Source organism: Platichthys flesus, chromosome 8, assembly GCF_949316205.1.
Source record: "Platichthys flesus chromosome 8, fPlaFle2.1, whole genome shotgun sequence".
Lineage (NCBI taxonomy): Eukaryota > Metazoa > Chordata > Actinopteri > Pleuronectiformes > Pleuronectidae > Platichthys > Platichthys flesus.
The window spans coordinates 2,841,685-2,862,044 of record NC_084952.1 but is presented as its reverse complement, the minus strand read 5'-3'; the positions used below and the strand labels follow the sequence as shown (position 1 = coordinate 2,862,044).

At 48.2% G+C, this 20,360-nt stretch overlaps 1 protein-coding gene across 1 annotated transcript in view; it reads left to right on the top strand.

Moving 5' to 3' along the window:
* The first annotated feature begins 1,653 nt into the window (after positions 1 to 1,653).
* The window catches only part of fat4 (FAT atypical cadherin 4), a 99,792-nt gene continuing 81,085 nt past the window's right edge, over positions 1,654 to 20,360 (top strand). The window contains exon 1 of the mRNA XM_062394183.1: positions 1,654 to 6,913. Coding sequence (XP_062250167.1) covers positions 1,811 to 6,913 — 5,103 coding nt within the window. The 5' untranslated portion in view covers positions 1,654 to 1,810. The remainder of the gene's footprint in view (positions 6,914 to 20,360) is intronic.

Sequence of the window (20,360 nt, the reverse complement as noted above, 5' to 3'; positions counted from 1 at the left end):
TGTGAAAAATGTCCAGTTCATCTTCTACAAATAGGAAGTAGCTCAATGTTGTTACCTAGATGAATTTAAGTATTTACACTTATGTACCTCAAGATATTATTTTCTTTTCTTATATTTTGTGAAGCTCAGTTTTAATGTTTAAATGTAAAAGTTTTCCAGTTACACATAAAAACAGAGTGTGTTTCGAAACACTATTATGTTGTCATACTTATCAGAAGAATATACATTTAAATAAAATACTTTAATGGATACATTCTACTCCAATTTTTGTAAAATTCCCTCATGACAGATTTGTGCATATTTTCTTCAACATGTGTTAAAAATAAAAAACAATTTCCTTAAAGTCTAAAAACTACAAATCCCATATTTCAGTTTAGTAACACATGATTATTCTCAGTGAAATCTGGCACTACTGCTCTTAGGCCACTAGATGGAGCTACTCACCCACAGTTCTGAACTTCATAGGACGCTATGACTTCATTATCCACCTCATTAACTTTAATAAATACATAGTATTATACAGTCAAGTGAAAGAAGAAGAACATATAAATGACATGTTGAATTTACAATAAAATAAAATACAAACTTTGAAGGAAACAGGAAACGATTATTTGACCATTTTTCCCTTTGACTTGTTTACATTTTCATATAAACTATTAACTTTCTGAATGTAAATTTCTTTTACTATAAGAATCTGAAGCACACATATTATTGTATTTGATGATTATCTAGCAAATTGTGTCATATGTATGTATATTAAGTATCTGATTGCTTCTATCCTGCAACTTTAGCTGCTAATATCATTAATATATGTCTCTTCAGTTTATAGTATTTAGTATCATATCATATAATGATATTTTAGATCATTTGTGGTATTATTTTGATAGTGTAATATTAAAAAAAACACTTTTTGGTATTGAAATATGAGTTTACAGTAACTTTTGCTTATGTTATTAAAGGTTTTACTACATATTATCACCAGTATTTATTATATTGCTTTATTATGATCGTGTTTGGGTGTTTTTACTCTGTTTTAAAGTATTTCTGCCTCATGAAGACATTTCTCTCGTCATGACTTTACCCTCTTTTCCCTCTGAGTCGTTTCACTGTGATGGAGACGGTATTTATTCTCCTGATTCTGTGATCGGGGTCATTAGGAGGATCCGGGCATCGTTACCTGTCTAATTAGATTGACGTCCTGGTCCACAGGCGGGGACGCAGGGGCTGCTCGGCACAAAGGAGCGGGGAGCGGGGCTGAGGGGGGGCGGGCAGGAGCGCAGCCGTCCAATGGGAGCGGCGATGGGAGGGAGTTTGCAGAACTCCAGCTTTGTCCTAACTTGCTGGGACTCCATATGACTGGAGCGCCTGCACCGTTATTCCACGGGACGGTGCGTGCGCTCAGCCGCCTGCACACGCTGGACACCGCACACCCGCGCTCCCACTTTGGATAAACTTTTACGCATCTCCAGGGGCGCGAGGAACTTCTCTTTTTGTTTATTCCCCACCTTTAATGGATTTTTGAGATTCTGCTGTGAAGAGACAGTTGGAGGAGTTGCGGAGGAACTTGGTCCTGCAGGAATCCTTCTTCTCTCCTCACTGGATACAGTTGGCGCGGGTGCGCAGCGCAGGAGAGGAGGACACCTACGGAGCGGGGTCTGGACACCGGAGGAGCCGCTGCGTGGTTTCACCCGCTGACTTTTTTGTTCTCTTGCACTTTTCTACGATGCTTTAGTGACTCGCACAACCGGAGTAAAGTTGATGCGTCAGCGGCATGGACTCTGTCTGAGAAAGGTGGACCGGCTCACTGACCATGGCGCACGCAGGTAGGGCTTCGGGCCGGTTCCATTTGGTTCTCCTGGTGCTGTGGACCCTGTCGCAGTACTCCACGTCCAGCCAAGTCCGCCAAGAGTTCCAGGTCCTGGAGGAGCAGCCCGTCGGCACCTATGTGGGCTCGATAGAGACCAAGCCCAGCTTCACGTACCGCTTCAGCGAGAACCACAAACTTTTTGCCATCAACGGCACCACGGGGGTGATCTACACCTCGTCCGTGATCGACCGGGAGGTCCTGCAGAGCGATGTGATCAACGTGGTGGTGCTGTCCAGTCAGCCCACCTACCCCACCGAGGTCCGGATAGTCGTGCTGGATATTAACGACAACTCGCCGGTGTTCCCGGACGCGTCCATCGTCGTGTCCTTCAAGGAGGACGCGAGCAGCGGCCGGCAGGTGATCCTGGACACCGCCACGGACTCGGACATCGGGAGCAACGGGGTGGACCACACCACGTACAGGATAGTGAGGGGCAACGAGCAGAGGAGGTTCCGCTTGGATATTACAGTGAATCCCAGTGGAGAGGGGGCTTTCTTACACCTGGTTTCCACCGGGGGCTTGGACAGGGAGGTCACCCCCTTCTACCAGCTCCTCATCGAGGTGGAGGACAAAGGAGACCCTAAAAAGTTTGGCCACTTGCAAGTTAACGTCACCATCCAAGATATAAACGACAACCCCCCTGCGTTCGACCAGGAGCAGTACCAGAGCAGTGTGTTTGAGGACGCAGCCGTGGGCTCTAGTGTTCTGCAGATCACAGCTTCAGACCAGGATGAGGGGGCCAACGCTGAGATCAGGTACTTTTTAGATGAGGGGACCCCTTTCCAAATTGACCCCAAAGTTGGCACTATCACCATAAAAGAGGTTTTAGATTTTGAGAGTAAGAGAGAGTATTCCCTGACTATTCATGCGGTGGATAACGGGGTGCCCGCCCTGTCAGGCAGGACCGAGGCCACCGTTAAACTCTTAGACGTGAACGATAACGACCCTGTGGTGAAGTTCAGGTATTTCCCCACCACTTCTAAGTTTGCGTCTGTGGATGAGAACGCACAGATCGGCACAGTGGTGGCTCTGCTCACCGTGTCAGACTCAGACTCCCCCACAGCCAACGGCAACATATCTGTTTCCATCTTAGGAGGCAACGAGCAGCGGCACTTTGAGGTGCACACGTCCCCCGTGCCCAATTTAAGTCTGATCAAAGTCGCCAGCGTGTTAGACAGGGAGAGGATTTCCTCATACAACCTGACCGTGTCTGTGTCCGACAATGGCAAACCCGTGGCCCGCTCCTCTTTTGCCAGTCTGGTCATTTTTGTGAATGACATCAACGATCACCCCCCCATATTCCAGGAAACGCTGTACAGAGTAGATATCAGTGAGGACGTTCCAAAAGGCAGCTACATTAAAGGGGTCTCAGCAACAGATGGTGACTCAGGGCAGAATGCCAACCTGCGCTACTCCCTGGTGTCTGGAAACACTTTGGGCTGGTTCTCCATCAGTGAGAACAGCGGTCTGGTTACCAGTGCAGCTTTGCTGGATCGGGAAATAGCAGCTGAAATTGTGCTCAACATTAGTGCCAAAGACCAGGGGCTGCAGCCCAAGATGTCCTACACTAAACTGATAATCAACATCACTGACGTGAACGACCAAGTGCCCACGTTCACACAGAGCACGTATCATGTTTCCCTGGTGGAGCACGCTCCTGCTGGCACCGAGCTGCTGCTGCTCTCCGCCTCGGATGACGACCTCGGGGCCAATGGAACTATCCGCTTCTCGTTTGATGCAGAGACTCCCGCCAGTGTCCAGGAGCTGTTCCGCCTGGACGCTGCGTCAGGCCGATTAAGCACAGCCGTGGAGCTGGACCGGGAGGATCAGGCCTCCTTCTTACTCCACATCCAGGCGGCAGACGCAGGCAGCCCCCCCCTGCACTCTGCAGGAAAAGTCAACATCACCCTGTGGGATATCAATGACAATAGGCCAGTCTTCTACCCAGTGCAGTATTTTGCCAACGTGAAGGAGAACGAGCCCTCGGGTTCCTATGTAACCACCGTATCAGCCACAGATCCCGATTTAGGTCGAAATGGCACAGTCAAGTATATAATTACGGCTGGAGATGCATCCAAATTCCGCATTAATAGCAACATGGGGAAAATTACCACTCTGGTGCCCCTGGATAGAGAAGAGAAAACTGCTTACCAGCTGCAGGTGACGGCAGCAGATGGCGGCGGCCTGCGCTCACACACACACGCCATAGTTACCGTCACTGTCATAGACACACAGGACAACCCGCCGGTGTTCAGCCAGAAGGTTTACAGCTTTGTCATGTTTGAGAATGTGGGCGTGGGCACAGTCATAGGGACAGTGTCCGCCACCACCGTAGATCTGAACACCAACATCTCTTATCTGGTCACCTCCGGGGACCAGCGGGGGCTCTTTGAGGTGAACGGCGCCGGTCAGATCACAGCCTCCAGTCAGGTGGACAGAGAGGAGCAGGGCTTTTATCAGCTGAAGGTGGTGGCCAGAGCCGGGCAGATCACCGGGGAGGCCTTCGTCAACATCACCGTGAAGGACTTGAACGATAACGCGCCTCACTTCATCCACGCCGTGGAGCACGTGAGCGCGGTGGAGAACTGGAGCACGGGTCACGTGATCTTCCAGGCCAGAGCGGCCGACCCCGACGAGGGCCTGAACGGCGTGGTGGTCTACAGCCTCAAGCAGAACCCCAAAGGCCTGTTTCATATCCACGAGAAGCGCGGCCTCATCACCCTGACCGGGCCGCTGGAGGTCACCACCAGCTCCTACGAGGTGGAGGTCACTGCGGCGGACACGGGGGTGCCGCAGCACGCCTCCAGCCTCGTCCTCGTCGTCAGCGTCTACGACGTGAACGACAACTCGCCCGTGTTCGACCAGCTCTCCTACGAGGTCATCATCCCGGAGTCGGAGCCTGTCAACAGCCGCTTTTTCAAAGTGGCGGCCACCGACAAGGACTCGGGTCTCAACGGGGAGATTATGTACGACATCACCGGTGGAAACGTAGCTGACGTGTTTGGGATTTTTCCAGACGGGCAGCTGTACATCAAAGCAGAGCTGGACCGAGAGACACAGGACAGATACGACCTGGTGCTCGTGGCCCGGGACCGAGCGGTGGAGCCGCTGAGCGCCAGCGTCAACGTCAGCGTGATTCTCGACGACGTCAACGACAACCGTCCTCTTTTCAACAGCACGAACTACGTGTTTCATTTTGAGGAGGAGCAGAGGAGGGGCTCGCTGGTCGGGCGGGTTTTCGCCGAGGATAAAGACTTTGGCCCAAACAGTGAAGTCAGATACACGTTTGAGACGCCGCAGCCCAACTTCGAGCTGAACGCCATCACGGGGGAGTTGACCAGCACGCTGCAGCTGGACCGCGAGACGCTCATGAGACAAAGAGGCGCCGCCGTGTTCAGCTTCGTGGTCGTCTCGTCAGACCAGGGTCTCCCCAAGCCCCTCAGAGACCAGGCCAAAGTGCAGGTCTACATTCAAGACATCAACGACAACCCGCCTAAATTCACCAAAGACATTTACCAGGCCTCCATCTCAGAGTCGGCTCCGAACATGACCCAGCTGCTCCGGGCCTCCGCCTCTGACGTGGATGAGAACAAGAACGGTTTAGTGCTCTATCAGGTCACTGAGGGCAACGAGGAGGGGCAGTTCACTATCGACGGCAGCTCGGGGCAGGTCACGTTAGTGGGAAAGCTGGACTATGAATCGACATCCTCCTATTCTTTGAAGATCATAGCCGTAGATGCCGGAGCTGTGCCCCTGTCCTCCTCCTGCATGCTGAGCATCAGCATCCTGGATGAGAACGACAACTCCCCCTCCTTCCCCAAGTCCTCGCTGTCCGTGGACGTCCTGGAGAACATGAGGATCGGAGAGCTGGTGGCGTCGGTGACCGCCACGGATTCAGACTCGGGTCAGAACGCCGACATCACGTACAGCATCACCGCCACAAACAACCACGGCACCTTCAGCATCAGCCCCAACACCGGCAGCATCTTCCTGGTGAAGAAGCTGGATTATGAGACGCAGTCGTTTTACAAACTCAACATCACCGCGAAGGACAACGGCAGACCCCCCCGCTCCTCATCCATCCCTGTGGTAATTCACGTCAGGGATTTCAACGACAACCCCCCCATATTCACACCAGGGGACATTTTCAAATCCATCTCTGAGAATCTCCCCATCTCAGCCTCGGTCATGACCATCACGGCCCACGACACCGACGCAGACATCAACGGGGAGCTGGAGTACTCCATCGTCCAGCAGATTCCTCGGGGGAGCCACTTCACCATCGACCCGAGCACTGGGCTCATATACACCAACAGGGAAATCGACAGGGAGTTCTCCAACCTGTTCGAGCTGACGGTGAAAGCCACCGACCAGGCGGTTCCGGCCGAGTTCCGCCGCTTCGCCCTGAAAAACGTCACCATATGGGTCACGGACCAGAACGATAATGTTCCCAGTTTCGTGTCCCAGAACGCCCTCGTGGCCGAGCCCAACATCGTCATCGGCTCCATCCTGACCACAGTGGTGGCCTTTGACCCCGACGACGGGGCGAACGGGGAAGTGGAGTACGAGCTTGTGGAAGGAGACTCGGACACGTTCATCATGGACCGGTACAGCGGGGACATCCGCCTGGCCTCCCAGCTGGTGCCGTCCCGCCTCATGTACACCCTCGCCGTGTCGGCCACTGACCACGGCACGGACCGCAAGACCTCCAGGACTGAGCTGACCATCCTCCTCCAGGGGATGGACGGCCCTGTGTTCTCGCAGCCCAAGTACATCACCATCCTGAAGGAGGGCCAGCCGCCCGGCACCAGCGTCATCTCCCTGGACGCCTCCAGCCCGCGCGGCTCTGCCAGCAAAGTGGAGTACTTCATCGTGGCGGTGCGCAGCGGTGGGAAAGCCGTGGGGCGCCTTTTCACCATCGGCCGCAACACTGGAGTGATACAGACGGCCGCGGAGCTGGACCGAGAGAAGGGCTCCGACCTCTACCTGGTGGATGTGTACGCCATCGAGACGGACGCCAGCCAGCCCCGGACGCAGCGTGCCGAGGTGAGTGACCTGCTGACCTCTTCTCTCTCTCTACAGGTACTGGAACGCCCCCTCGTGTCTTTGCACTGTTGTTTTCTATTTGATCTGTTTTGGCTTTTGCAGGAAACATTTGGTTGATATAAATGTAATGAGATCAAGGTTTTGCTTTTGAGAAAAAAGGGGATTGAAACCTTCCAAGTCACACACACAGAGAAAGAAAGAACAGAGCCACCTATTGGATTTGTCTGCTCATGAATTAAATTCCTCCTCTGCGTTATATTAAATCATGATTGTCTTGGACGTGAGCAGGAAGGCCTTGTTCTTTGGCATCGCGACTTTATTATTCCCATGTCCAGAATCAGACGAGCCGTAACTATTCATCTCGGATGTGCCTCCTCTAATAAGTGAGCGGTCTGGGAAAAGGGAAATGAGTGTTGCATGTCTCCTGCACGAGCTCCTCTTGTTCTCTCGTGAGCTGAAACATTCTTATCAGTGAAAAGAAAAGAAAAGCGACCACATTTTAATTTCCCCCCCTCCGTAGACATAAACCACTCAAGGCTGCTGTTTCAGGTTCAAAGCCCTCGAAGGCTTTCCCTCGTGGCTCAAGTAAAAATGAAAAAAGAGAGTAATTCATCCGGTCGTCCGGTGCAGGGCTGCATCATCAGTGCCAGTATTACCCTGAGCCTTTGAGCCCGGGGCAGTTTTGGCACTCGGGTGGTCCTGAGGTACCTTCATACCACCAGGAGCGGCTCCACAGGCAATAAGTGACCATTAAAATTGGGTGACCTCTTAAGACGCTGTGAAAAGACGCTGAGGGCAGAGAGAGGGAAACTCGAGCCGCCCATTGAGTCTGCATTATGTGATGCACCTTTTGAAAGATATTTAAATTCTCTGAGGCCTGCACTCGGGTGGTTCAGGCTTAACCACCAGTCAAATGAAAAACATGTGAGTCTATATATATGTTTTGGAATTTTTAACCAGGACTGGATATGCCATGTTTTTACAGACACACACTTCAAACTATGAATCCAGAGCAAAAACAAAAAGGTGTGACCTTCCCTCTCCTCTTCAGATGTTTTGTGTTACCGCTCCTTAAAATGTGAAATTATGAGAGAGCTGAAGATCAGTGGGATTCCTGTGACAGTTCTCATTGATGCCTTTTCATCCATGGCACATATTGAACCTGAAATCCAACCCAGCGATCTGTCGTCCAGGGACACACTCGCATATTATTGAAATCAAGGATTACTTGGCAAAATCGTGTCAGCTAAGTTAACTTAGAAGTTTGCTCGGGGGCCCAAATGGGAATATCGAGTGTTCTCTCTCTCTGCCTGCAGCGAAAGATGGCAATCTGCTTTCCTGCAGCCTCCACTGTCGGACTAATGAGGGAGTGGAACGCGGCTTGTAGCTGCTCCGGGTTCCAAGCTGCAGACTCTAGATTGGTTTCATGCTCAGAGCCTGAACTTTCTCACCCCGTGGAGAGATGGCTTTACCAGCCCACCTGGCTGCAGGAGCCGCTCGCTCCACTCGGAGACGCGTGAGAGAGAAAACCTGGAAGAGGCTAAATGACCTTCCATGTTTAGAAATGCAGCCGTCTCTCACTCGTGGCTTCATTTGTACTCTCGGCTTCTCCTGTGTTAGAGGAGCCTCAAAGCGCTCAGTGGTGCAATAGTGTAAACCTCCAGACTTAGACTAATGTTTTTCCAGTTCACTGTTTACACACCGTATACCCGGTAGCAACTGGGGGATCGTTTCCATCCCCGGGGTTGTGACCCTTTCACATTCTCGAATTCCCATTCTCCCCCATTGATTGGATGCATAAGGGAGAGCTGGTATTTTTCCCTTCCCCTCCGCTCTGCACCATGTGTGATGTTTTTTGGGAAACAAAGAGAATTTGGCTGGGCATGCTTTATCGAAGGGGGTGATCTCAAATAACTGTTGCTGTGGAAAGGAGAGGATTGATTCTGGGATACGAGCTGATCTTGGAAGGTTCTCTGATTGTTGATGAGATCATTTTGTGTCACATCTGGGGGATAGATGGGGGGGGGGGGGGGGGGTCCTGCAGCAGCTTATTGGAAGTTAGACGATGGTATCTGGGTGTTTTACTTCAGTAGCTTCCTCATAGCTGTTTGCAATGACTTCATTACCCAAGAATCTCTGTTTCTTCCTCTTAGAAACTGCCTGTGGTGGAGGTGGGGGGGGGGGGTGCAGTAAAAACACTATTCCTGGCAACAGATTCCTGCATTGTTGATGAATCCAGAGTGTAACGGGGGATGTTTTTCATTTCACTTCATGTTTTGATTCGTCACATCCTGTTTTGTCCGCTGCTAAACAACTCACACAGTGAACGACAGACGTCTCTGTGTCAGTGCTGATCAGGGATGTGACAGCAGGTGTCTCCAGTCCTGCGTCACATTTGGATGTTTCCTCTGTTAAAGGGAAAGTTTCTGTTCTGTGTTGTTATTTTAATACACACATTTTTCAACATGCAGCTTCATCCTCAATTTGAAATGTGAGTGGATAAATCAACAAGTGCAAAGTTTCCAGTTTAATCTGCATCTTTTCCATCAGTGGACTCAGGAAATGAGTACATAGTTTGAAAGTTCAGTTTCTCTTTTATATTTATGATTCACAACAACAACGCCAAACCTTTCAGTTTTACATTTTTACATTATTGCTTCTAGACATAAAAATATTTTCCTTGAGAAGAAAAAGGCCAGAATGATAAACACATCACAGAGATGAGATCCCTGTCACGTCAGCTGTCTCTGTTTCTCTTCTTCTCTGCTCTCGCCCTTCATCCTCCCCCTCTTCTTACTCCTCCTCCTCCTCTTCCTCCTCCTCCTCCTCCTCCTCCTGCTCCTCATATTCAAACAGACTTCTACAACTGTTTTCTCAACAGAGAAAGCGTTTTCCTTTTTTTCTTTTCTTTCGTCCCTCAAGTGCCACATCAGTCCTTGCGCACCCCCCCCCCCTCCGACAGAGCATTGTCCTCCTCTGAAAGTAAACACAGTTCCAGCGCTCAACAGGGCCTTCCTTTGTTTTGCCTTCGCAGATAAAGTGTTGCGCTGCCCTCGACCGCAGTTCGGGAGACTTTTGTTATTTCTTGGTCTGTGCCAGCGTCTTGAGGAGTGTGTGTGTGTGTGGATGCCCCTGTCAGCCGGCTTTCCTCCCCCTCTCCTCGCCGGTGAAGGGATGTACGGCGGAGCTGTGTGGACCCGTGAGATTGAGCAAAGAAAAGCATGTTTTTGGGAGGGTTCTGGACGTGTCAGACGGTGTTATTGGGAGTTGTGGGAATGAAGGAAGAGGAGTGGTGGAGGTGCCAGAACAGGGGTAGTAGCCAGGGAACGTGGGGAGGAAGAGGCGAGGGCTGCAGATCATGTCCTGAAGAGGTGGCGGCAGAGATTTTGCACATCACAGTCGGATGAGTCAGATATAGAAATGAGTGTTGATCTCTAATCTCCGTCACATCCATCCATCTCGGTGTCTTTGCGTCTCCGGGGTGTCACTCTGTGTTGCGTGTCTCGGGGGCAGATGTTTGTGTCTCCCTCTGTGTTGTGGATCCGTCTGATTCATAGAAACAAACTTCAAAGTCTCTTTCCTCCTCCGTCTGACACAAAAGTGAAAAGTGAGGAGTCAGCGCATCAGAGGCGGCGTTGTTGAAATGTAGAGGACACAAGGAAATATAAAACCAGTGAAGTCATCCAGGGAGGAGAAGGTCACGTGTGTCCGGGCGATACGATACGGATCCTGGTTTTTCTTTGTGTATCTGAGAGAGTACAGGACTCTGATGAGTGCAGTTTTCCAGAGGAAGGTCGAACACTGTTGTTGGCTTTAAATCTATTTTAATCATAAACAAGCTTCATATTAAAACTCCACACTCTGCAGAATTTTACAAGATCTGGCCGAGGAGTGAAGCAGAACCAACTGCATTCTCCTGAGTTGTTATTCATGGTCTAATTGTGATATTTTGGATTGCGTCATTTCTCGTGCACATGTGCCTGAGAGAAGAGGCAGCGTCGCTCTAGTCCCGGTCGTAACCGGTGTCGTAATTCAAGCGGTAATCTGCCTCGACACGCCGTTTTGCAATGGTCGTTGTGGAGGGGACGCATCTGCCGGGGGGGCGTCCTGGTAGGTGGTCGCTGGGAGGGGAACCTGCGGCTGAGCCGGTGCCGCGGAGAGCCGGGTTCTCTCCCAGCGCTTTATGAGACAATCGCCATAAAAAGTTGGGTAAACATTCGCTCGTGCGATGTGAGAAGAGCACTGCCAGAAAACCACACAATTGTAACACACAAGCACACACACAGGCGGACACACACACATTAACACACTGACCACAAGTTCAAATTCCGTGTCAAATGCAGGGAAATGTTGAATTCAGTTCCATTTTCGATTATTATGCTTATATTTCAGTCAAATAAGATAATTGGACACAGTAATTTCTATTCTTCTGATTTAAACTGAGTTTAAAGAAGTTTTTAAAGTGTTTGTTTTCTCCCACTTAAGTTGTGGTCGAGCGTGACTTTGTTTTGAAAGTTGTTTTTTGGAGTGTTGAGCTCTTACGGCTCTCGGCAGCTCGTCAGACCACATTAGATGAATATTAACGTGTTGGTGCTTTTCTATGAAGCCTGTAGAACATTTAACTGTGGTGGTTTCACCGCATCCGACGTGGTTCTCATCAGAAAGAAGCGGCGACTGGCACGGTGCACGTTTGACAACCTCGTGGCTGGGGGGTCACAGGCGGGGTCATACTGTTCTGACGTGCCGGGTTCTGTAAAGTTCAGCCAAGTGTCAGAGGACTGAGGGAGCAACACCAACTTTCTCTTTTTGGCCACAAGCCACAGACGCTGTGAATTCCCACAATTCACCAGTCACTTTCAATATTTTACTGACAGAGACGCGGCTCAGTCGATAACACCTTCTTTTAATCCATAAGTTTGAGGTTGACAGCGTCATTAATAAGCAGATCATAATGTGCAGAGATAGGGCTGGGAAATTAAGAATATTGATAAATACTGCAGTTTAATTGTATATAATAGATATCATGATGTTTCTATTGCTAAATTGCTCTTAAAAAAAGAGTTTAAAACCACGACCTTCACTCAGGAGCAAAAAATAAGTTATATTGTGAAATTTATCATGATGATTATTGATATCAAATTATTTTAACTTTTTGGTCACATCCTCCAGGCCTATGTAACGACTAAATGTTGAGAGATTTGTCATAACCAAGGTGAGAAGTTTGTCAACACAACTTAATACGACACCTGATCAGTGTCATGATTCTGCTGCTGGTTGTGAGTTTTTTAAGGAAATGTCTTGGAGCTATCTATATCAGTTTTTGACTTTGATTAATTTGGGGAAGACATGTATCTGAATTTATGGTCTTTGGACTTTGAGTTTAACATTTCCTGTTTTATTTTGAAATTAAATTGCCTTTACTTCCTGTCTTTGCCCTGGTTTGTCGGTCGATCGGCATTTTTGGCAGAACAGAGCCTTCTCTCTTGTTTTGTGGGCGGGACAGAGGTCTGTTTATAATAACATGTATATAATGTATATTTTATACCTGATGGGGTTTTCTGCTGCTGCTCAGCTTTCACATCAAATGACTTTCTCAGCTGCCACAGATGCAAAGCTTCCGAGTCCCAACCCCTGTTTAGGTTTAAAAAAACGTTGAGCAACGTGTCGTCTGAGCTGAACGCAGCCCTGTGATTAGAGGCTCCGCCCTGATGTGGTTCACCTGTGTCCACTGAGCTGCTCCTCTGGTGTCATGTGACTCCTCACATCTCTGGGTTTCTAAAAGTTTCCTGGTTTGATGCTTTTGCTTTTGACAGACCCACCAGATGATGGTCGAAGCTGGTTCCCAATATTCCTAATATAATAATTTATTATTAATCATAATAAATTAACGTTTATCTGCTGTGGCGAAATCAATATACAAGTTTTTATCTGGTTAAACATCGACTGACTCTTCAAATTTCTCATTGCTTTTGTTTCAAAATAGAAGTGACGTCTTAAAAACATGAATTTCCCCAAAGTCCAAAGTTTTCAAATGTTTATAAAACAGGATTCTATCAGGATTTTCCTTGATGAAATAGTTTAAAGTTGATTTAGATGAGGAGCTTTGTGATTAAATAGTAAATTAAAAAAGATTATGTTTCTAAACCAGGTTCAGTTCCAGCTTTAGTCACATTTTGGCCCATGCAGGTTTGAGGTTTGATTCCCGACTGTGGAGTAACTCTTACTGCAGATTTGTTAGATTTAAGTCAAAGTAAACTAAAGTAGAAATCCTGCAAATTACCTTGAGATCGTTTTAACTTTGTCGCACTCATGCTTTTTCGTCTCTTGTGGCAAACTGAATTGTCCAGTTGTGGTGGCTCCACCCGGCTGCTTCTCTAAACAGGTTGAAACAATTTATTTACACTCTCTATTCTTAAACTCTCGGTTCGCCGCTAAGTTGTGTTTATAACGGGAACTTACATGAGTATGAAAGGAGGAACTCTTCCACCTCTGAGCTTCAGTGTCCCCAAACTTTCTGCCTTTTTCTTTTGTGCCCCTTTGCTGCCTCGTGTGTTGTCGATGCAGGATCATAAATGAAGCCGTTTTGCATCTTTTGCGTCAGAGATGCATTTCTCTCGTTCTGTGACTTTGATTGACACTCCTCATTTGTGTGGGGGGGGGGGGGGTCATTCCTCTGTCTTTAAGCGCACATGAGACTCACCTCTCTTTCTTGGGCGTGATCAAATGCGGAGCCGCTCGCCATTTTGTAGCTGTGTGTGGGGGGGGGGGGGGGGGGGGGGGATTTCTTCAAGTGCAATCTGAGCGGTCCGTCAGAAGCTCTGATCTGAAGTTTCCAGGCTTTCCAGTCACTCGACCACAGCCGGGTTGATTGTGTAGCGCTGAGCGATCAGGTGATTGTACGCGGGGGGGGGGGGGGGGTCTTTTACCTGAGTCTGACCACATCCCAGAGGTTTCCTCCACCTCTCTCCTCTGCAGAGCTCCGACTGTGAAGGGACCGTAAAATATGTCAGAGTGTGTCCAGCTTATAGGAAAAATAATGTTCCACTACTTCCCCTTTGTAAAACACAGGGAGTTGGAGTGATAGAGAGAGAGAGAGAGAGAGAGAGAGAGGCAGAGTGGAGGGTTGATGTTGGCCCCAGTTCCTCTGCTGTAATAATGGATCCCAGCTTCAGAATGATTTGTTCCTCCATGTGACTTTGCATCAACAAACCCTCAAACACATCCACATGCAGGGACGCACATTTCCATTGTTGTTTCTCTGACATCACCCTGGTGCCGCGTCGACCTGTCCCTGAAACAAACAAACAGGAGAGAGAGAGAGAGAGAGAGAGAGAGAGAGAGAGAGAGAGAGAGAGCTCCCGCCAGCCGTCCATCACCGGCACCTCCAGAGCGACATTTAGTGCAGCCGCAGATCCTCCCTCCTCCTGGGACATCAAACGAGAAGGAGAGAGGGGATGTGTGTTTCTGCTTCGTATGCAGTGTTCTCACGTGTACACACACACACACACGCACACACCTCACCCCCCCCCCCCCGACCATCTTGTGGTAAGACAAGCGACCCCGGGCAGGAAGGGGGTATCTCCCACAGCTCGGACAGATAATTTAGTAGCTAGATGGGAGACGGTGGGAGGAAGAAGAGGGAGGATGAAGAGGGGGGGTCGGCGATGAGGTCTGAGCGAGGGAGAGCCGGAGTAGAGGCTTTAGTGTCAGAGACAAGAGACAAGCAGAGATAGACTGGCACCAGAGAGCCAGAGCCGGTGTTATTGTTATCTCCCCTCTTATTTTATGAGTTTTCCATCAGGAGATCCTCTGCAGCTCCTGCTCCTCACTCCCACTCTGATACCAGGTTAACACAGTTTATGTGAGTTAACATTGGAACTTGTTCTTTTTGAATGTTTTCTAACTTTGTTGTTGTGATTATTACTTTTCAAGCTCGGAAAAAAAAATCATCCGTCCGTGCAGGTCCTCACTCAGGAAACACAAAAAGCCAAACCGCAGCCGATCAGCAGCTGTTTTTGATTTTGAGTATTGAAAGATTTCGGGCTCTGAAAATGTCCCAGCGTGACTTTGCTTTCCGGTATTTAATCTGGATGCTAGTTTGTAGATTTTTGAAAGTGTCAGTGGTAATTCTGTTCCTGCTCCTCATGTGACAGCTTGTTGGACGTGGAGGACCCTCTGACCTACATTCTGGGATTTGATGGGTTTTCTCTGCTGATTTCTAATATTTGTGGCTTTTGTTTTCCAATCATTTCTCTCTAAAGTCATCTTGTGCCATTACTTGCTCTTAAAACCCTGTTGACTCAGCAGAGGACAACTTATTCCAATGTGATCATAGCTGCTTTCACATGCACTGAACTCTGGATAATTTCCTGAAATATTCCAGAGGGGCAGTTTGTGAGGAACACAATCTCCTGCTAGGCAAACTCTGGAAAAAGGCAGAACGCGATTATTCCAGAGTTGGGGAGAAGTTAAAAGTTTCCCATTTCTGGAACAGGTTGATAATATAATACATATTGTGTATATATACTCATCTACACTAAACCCCAGCCTATACACTAAAGGTTTGAATCCCATTTTTACAACTTAAAAACGTCCGTAGGGGAAATAAAAAGGGGAAACCAGAGCTCGAGTGGTTAAAGGATCAGTTCACCATAAAAAACAATATTTTCTCACGTACCCCCGGGTGCACTTATAAAGACAGTTTTTGGTTTATTCCTCTGCATTATGATATATCATCTGATCCCGCACAATGGAGGCTCCAAAACAGGCCAAATAAAACAAGCTGTGCATCACTTGCTTTATGTATTTGTTGAGGATTAAGGTGAAATTCCCCCCTAAGCTGTGACTGAACAGACAGGTGCTTCTCATCAGGTGTTTCCGTGCGGCGTTGTCGGCTGTGACGCAAAGCACGAGCTCCCCCCCCCCCCCTCATTTAAATTGGCCGCACACATCCTCCTCCCGTGGGTCGTCTTGATGCAGCGGGGCTGTGGTCGTTGGAGCACGTAGCCCAGTGGAACGCTCCGGGGAAAACAGCTTGTGGTCACCGAGACAATAAGGGCAGAGCGCTCGCCTCACTTTGGGGGATTATTATCTCATTCAGGGAGATTCCTGGAGTCGGCCCCGTGTTGGCACCGGGCTCCTCTGTTTCCAAGGCAATAATCCCAAAGTATTTTTGTTCTTCGGTGAAATATCATAAAGTCTCTTGCAACATTCCCCCTCTCTGCACTGTGTATGCATGGTTCTGCGTGGCAGCGAGCGGAGCCCGGCCCCTGCACGGCAAACAAAAACAGTGTGTTTACACGAATCTCTGAACAACTGATCCGCTGTCAGAAACACAGAGCAGAGAGAAGTCCTGGCTCCAAACAGCTAACCATTCTGGTGAGCGCGGCCTTCCTCTCCCCTCCTTCGGTCGGGCCTGTTTAATTGGAAGCAGCTGCCGAGCGTTCTGGGCCGTGGAGTGCGGCTCGAGTCAACGTGACTGAGGCTCCGGCTCCAGATCGGGGCACCTGAGCTGCCCCGCTTGGCTCCGTTGTCAGACAAAAGTTATGTTTTTATTAAAGTTGGTGATACGTCAAGCTGCAAGCGAAAGGAAAGTCTGACTCTTTGAGCTCTTAAATGGCAGAAGAGAACGCGGCTGCTCTGGTTTCGATTACACTCGTTCGACAACGTGCTGTTCTGACTCTTTTTAGCTTTTTGTTCCTGAGACCGCTGAGATGCCTCCACACAGCCGGATCCATTGTGCTGGGATGTCAAGGTGTAATTTCACAAAGTGTTGTCCTCAGCGTGGACCCGATGGTCTGTGCTTTCATACCCAGAGCTATTTTCACTTTGTATGCATTGTTTGTGTGCGTGCGTGTGTGTGTGTGTCTGTGTGTGAGTGCCTGCTCTCATGCATGCCTTCCTATAACAGCACATGCCTTCAGACTTAAACAGCACCGTTCCTGCATTCTTTTTTCTTTTGGCGCCCTCTCCTCATTTCATATGATCCTGCCTGGCGCCTCTGGCACTGACACGTAGCTCAGCGAGAAGAGGGATAAAAAAAACAACCCACTGAAAAATGAATCATCCCAAACTTTGTCTAAACTTGGCTGTTGTGCTCCGACAGACAGATCGTTATGACGTGTCCACATCAGGACACCGTGCTCTCATGGCTTCACACGCAGGGTGAGCAGATAGATCGTTGACGGGTCTTTATCTGCTTCAATCAGGACGGTCACTTACACCAGTGGTTCCCAAACTAGGGGTCGTGACCCCCTGGAGGGTCGCAGGACACACTGATACCTCTGTCACATCAAAATAATGAGTTTTTAAGACATTAGAGGATTGGCCTTTCTGTTCTTTAGTGTTTCCTGTTAATTGTCTTGTCTGTGGAGGGACACCGTGTTCTAATTTGTGCAGCATCAGCTTCTACGCTGCTAAAATAGAGAAGTAATTAGTGGGTGTTATGTTTTGATCACTGGAACCAATTAAAAACCTTTGTCTATCAGTATCCAGACAGTGATGCATTGTGGGAGGTGTCATGTTTTAGAAGTATCGCTCGGTATCCACAACTCTCTCAAAAAAGTTGCACAAATTCATGAAATCAACTCAAACTTTACTAAACTCTTTGCAGTGAGCCAAATATTTAATTCTACTCTCATCTCAAGTCTTATTATTACTTTATTAAATCAGCTACTGTACAGAATTAATCAAATTAAATCCGAGAGAGAAAGAAATAGCAGTGGAAGTGAAGCTGTCGTGTGTGAATGAGGAAATAGACCTTTCTGTGGATTGTGTGTCTGTGTGGGTGTTTGTGTGCGTCTTCCCCATTAAACCGCCACCGCCCTCAGTCACGCCAGCGAGCTCGGGCGCTAATCCCTCCACTTGCAGACTCACACATGAGCCTGCGGAGGCTTCACGCCACTTGATGCATGTTTTTTGATAATGAGTGAGGGATCCACACTCTCAGGACTCTTCCCACTGGATCACGTGACCTCTTCACCCACTTGGCAGCACTTGAGCGGAAGCGCTGCCTCTCGTCTTGGCAGCCGAACCACCAGCTTATGTGTGTCAGTGAGTTTGTGTGTCGACGTGAGCTCCTCTTTTGGAAGCCGCGATTGTGTTACACCGGGGCCGATGAATGTTTGTGCGTACAGTATGCGAGCATCCTCTCAGAGATTAACATATTACCGAGTTTTACCAGACTGGGATACTTTTTAATGTGTATTTTATTTTGTCATATTTATTTAATGTCATACATTCGTAGATATCAGATCCCTGAATGTGCCTGAGGTTTTAAAACCAAGATCCATTCATTGTTCTTTGGGTTTGTGGGAAATATTTAGCAAAACGCCCATTTTACATGTTAAAGATGGTGAATAAATGTTTTAAATATAATAGATTCTTCCTTGACCCTTACTTCATCCTTGTACAAAGTTTCTTTGAAATCCATCCAGTAGTTTTTTGTGTAGTCGTACTTACAAACAAACAGACCCGGGGGTGAAAACATAACCTCTGTGGGGAAGGTGAAGAAAGCAAAACTTGTTTCCAATAACCCCCCCCCAATACAGAATGGAAACAATTACACAAGAATAATAAAGGCTAATGATGAAAAAACAATGCGAACAAAATACCAAAACACAACATAATTCATGGCTAATGCTAATGAGCTATAAAAGTCATTGCTTCCAGCTGCGTGTTGAGGTTTTGAGCTCAGGATCAAAGGACTCGATGATCTTCAAAGCTCCGATCGATGGTCGTCATCGATCAAGTGACCGCGTGAGGCTCGTCCCGATGAGGCCTCAGAGGATTATCACCAAACCTCCACGCTTCCTCTGCTGCAGTTTATTGTTGTGGGTTTTGACTTTAACTGACTCACTTCACTGTCGCTTGCTCTTGTTGATCTGAAGTCCAGATGTGGGCGGCTGGTTTCAGCTGAAACGCTCCGATCGACTCACTTCAGCTGGAGTCGAGATGTTTTCCCTCTCAGACCTAAAATACATTTATACATGTCAAAGTATTAGTTGATTCCTTAGACTCTATATAAAGATGGCCGACGTGATGGTTCCCCTGAAGTGAAGCCCCCTGGTGCCTGCTTGTGGTATAGGTCCCGAACCCGTCTACTCCATGTTAGTGGATGAGACATGGACCAGACTAAAAAGAAAACCCTTTTGCTCAAAGAGTCATTTTAGGTAGTTTGTATATATGTGTTCATGTTTATGATATGTCTGGTGAGACGTCATGATTGACCACTGAGACCAATGGACAGACTCTGGCTCCCATGACATCATTGGCACAAAATGGCGGCGTTGATATTAGGGATTTTTTGGCTTCATTTCTGCATCGTGGGAGGAAGTGGAGTCCTGTTGTTGACAGCTGAGACTGACTCCCGATTGGTCGAGTACACATCGACAGGAACTCATTCCCCCATCCGCTTCTGACCTGATTAGAGTTTGGAGGTCAAGGGTCAAGGTTTCTGTGACCTCACAAAAGTGAGCATGTTATCTTAAGAGCGTGGATTGGACTCACGGATTAACCGATTAGATTTTGGAGGTCTAAGGTCAAGGTCACGCAGGCTTCACACGTGTATTTGGTCTCTCGGACATGATATCTCAAGTTCCCGCTTGACCAGTCGTCACTTAGGCTTAAAGAAGAGCTGATTCGATTTTGAGGTCAAAGGTTAGAAAATGAGTCTGGAAACAAAGTATGTAGACTGGCTGGTTGGCGGAGACGTTCAACCACAAGGCGTTAATTCTAAGTTTTTTAGATGATTGCTGGTTGTTGCATCATTGTCATAAAACATCATTCTGGCCCTGATATTGGAATCAGTCTCTCACAGAAGTAATAAAACCGAATGACGCTGGTGCTTCACTCTCGATGCTGCAGCTCGAAGTGAAGCCGAGCGGCTGCTGCATCGTGAGCCTAACTATTCAGGATTCACGCCAAGGAGACAAAATGAGAACCAACATCTCTTCCTCATCATTTGAAATCCTCTCATCTTCAAAAAACAAATGTTTTTTGTTTCCCCCTCATTAATCTTGCTCTTCTCTCAAAATCAAATAGCATCATGACACAAATTAGCCCCCCCACCCCCACCCACCCACCCCCGCATTCATAACCCCATTGTCGGTGTTGTTTACATTGTTGTTTTTCCGCTGATCTGCATACATCAGTTCGCTCTGGCTCTAATTAATGCTCGCATTGAAATTAACTTGGGAGAAGTCCCGGGATGATTCATTTGGCGTGTATATGATTAGGACCAGCCGCGGAGATCACAGGCGCTTCTTTTTTATTCTGTAGCACCGATGCTAATTCACCCCCCCTCCCCCTCCCCAATACCACAACAACAACCCTGCCGCCCCCCCTCCAGAAACTTTCTTGTCTTGTTGGAGTTTTTTTGTATCCTCTGCAATCATAAGACCCCCCCCGCACCGGTTTGTGTTGAATGTAAATTAGGTCTATCGTTCCT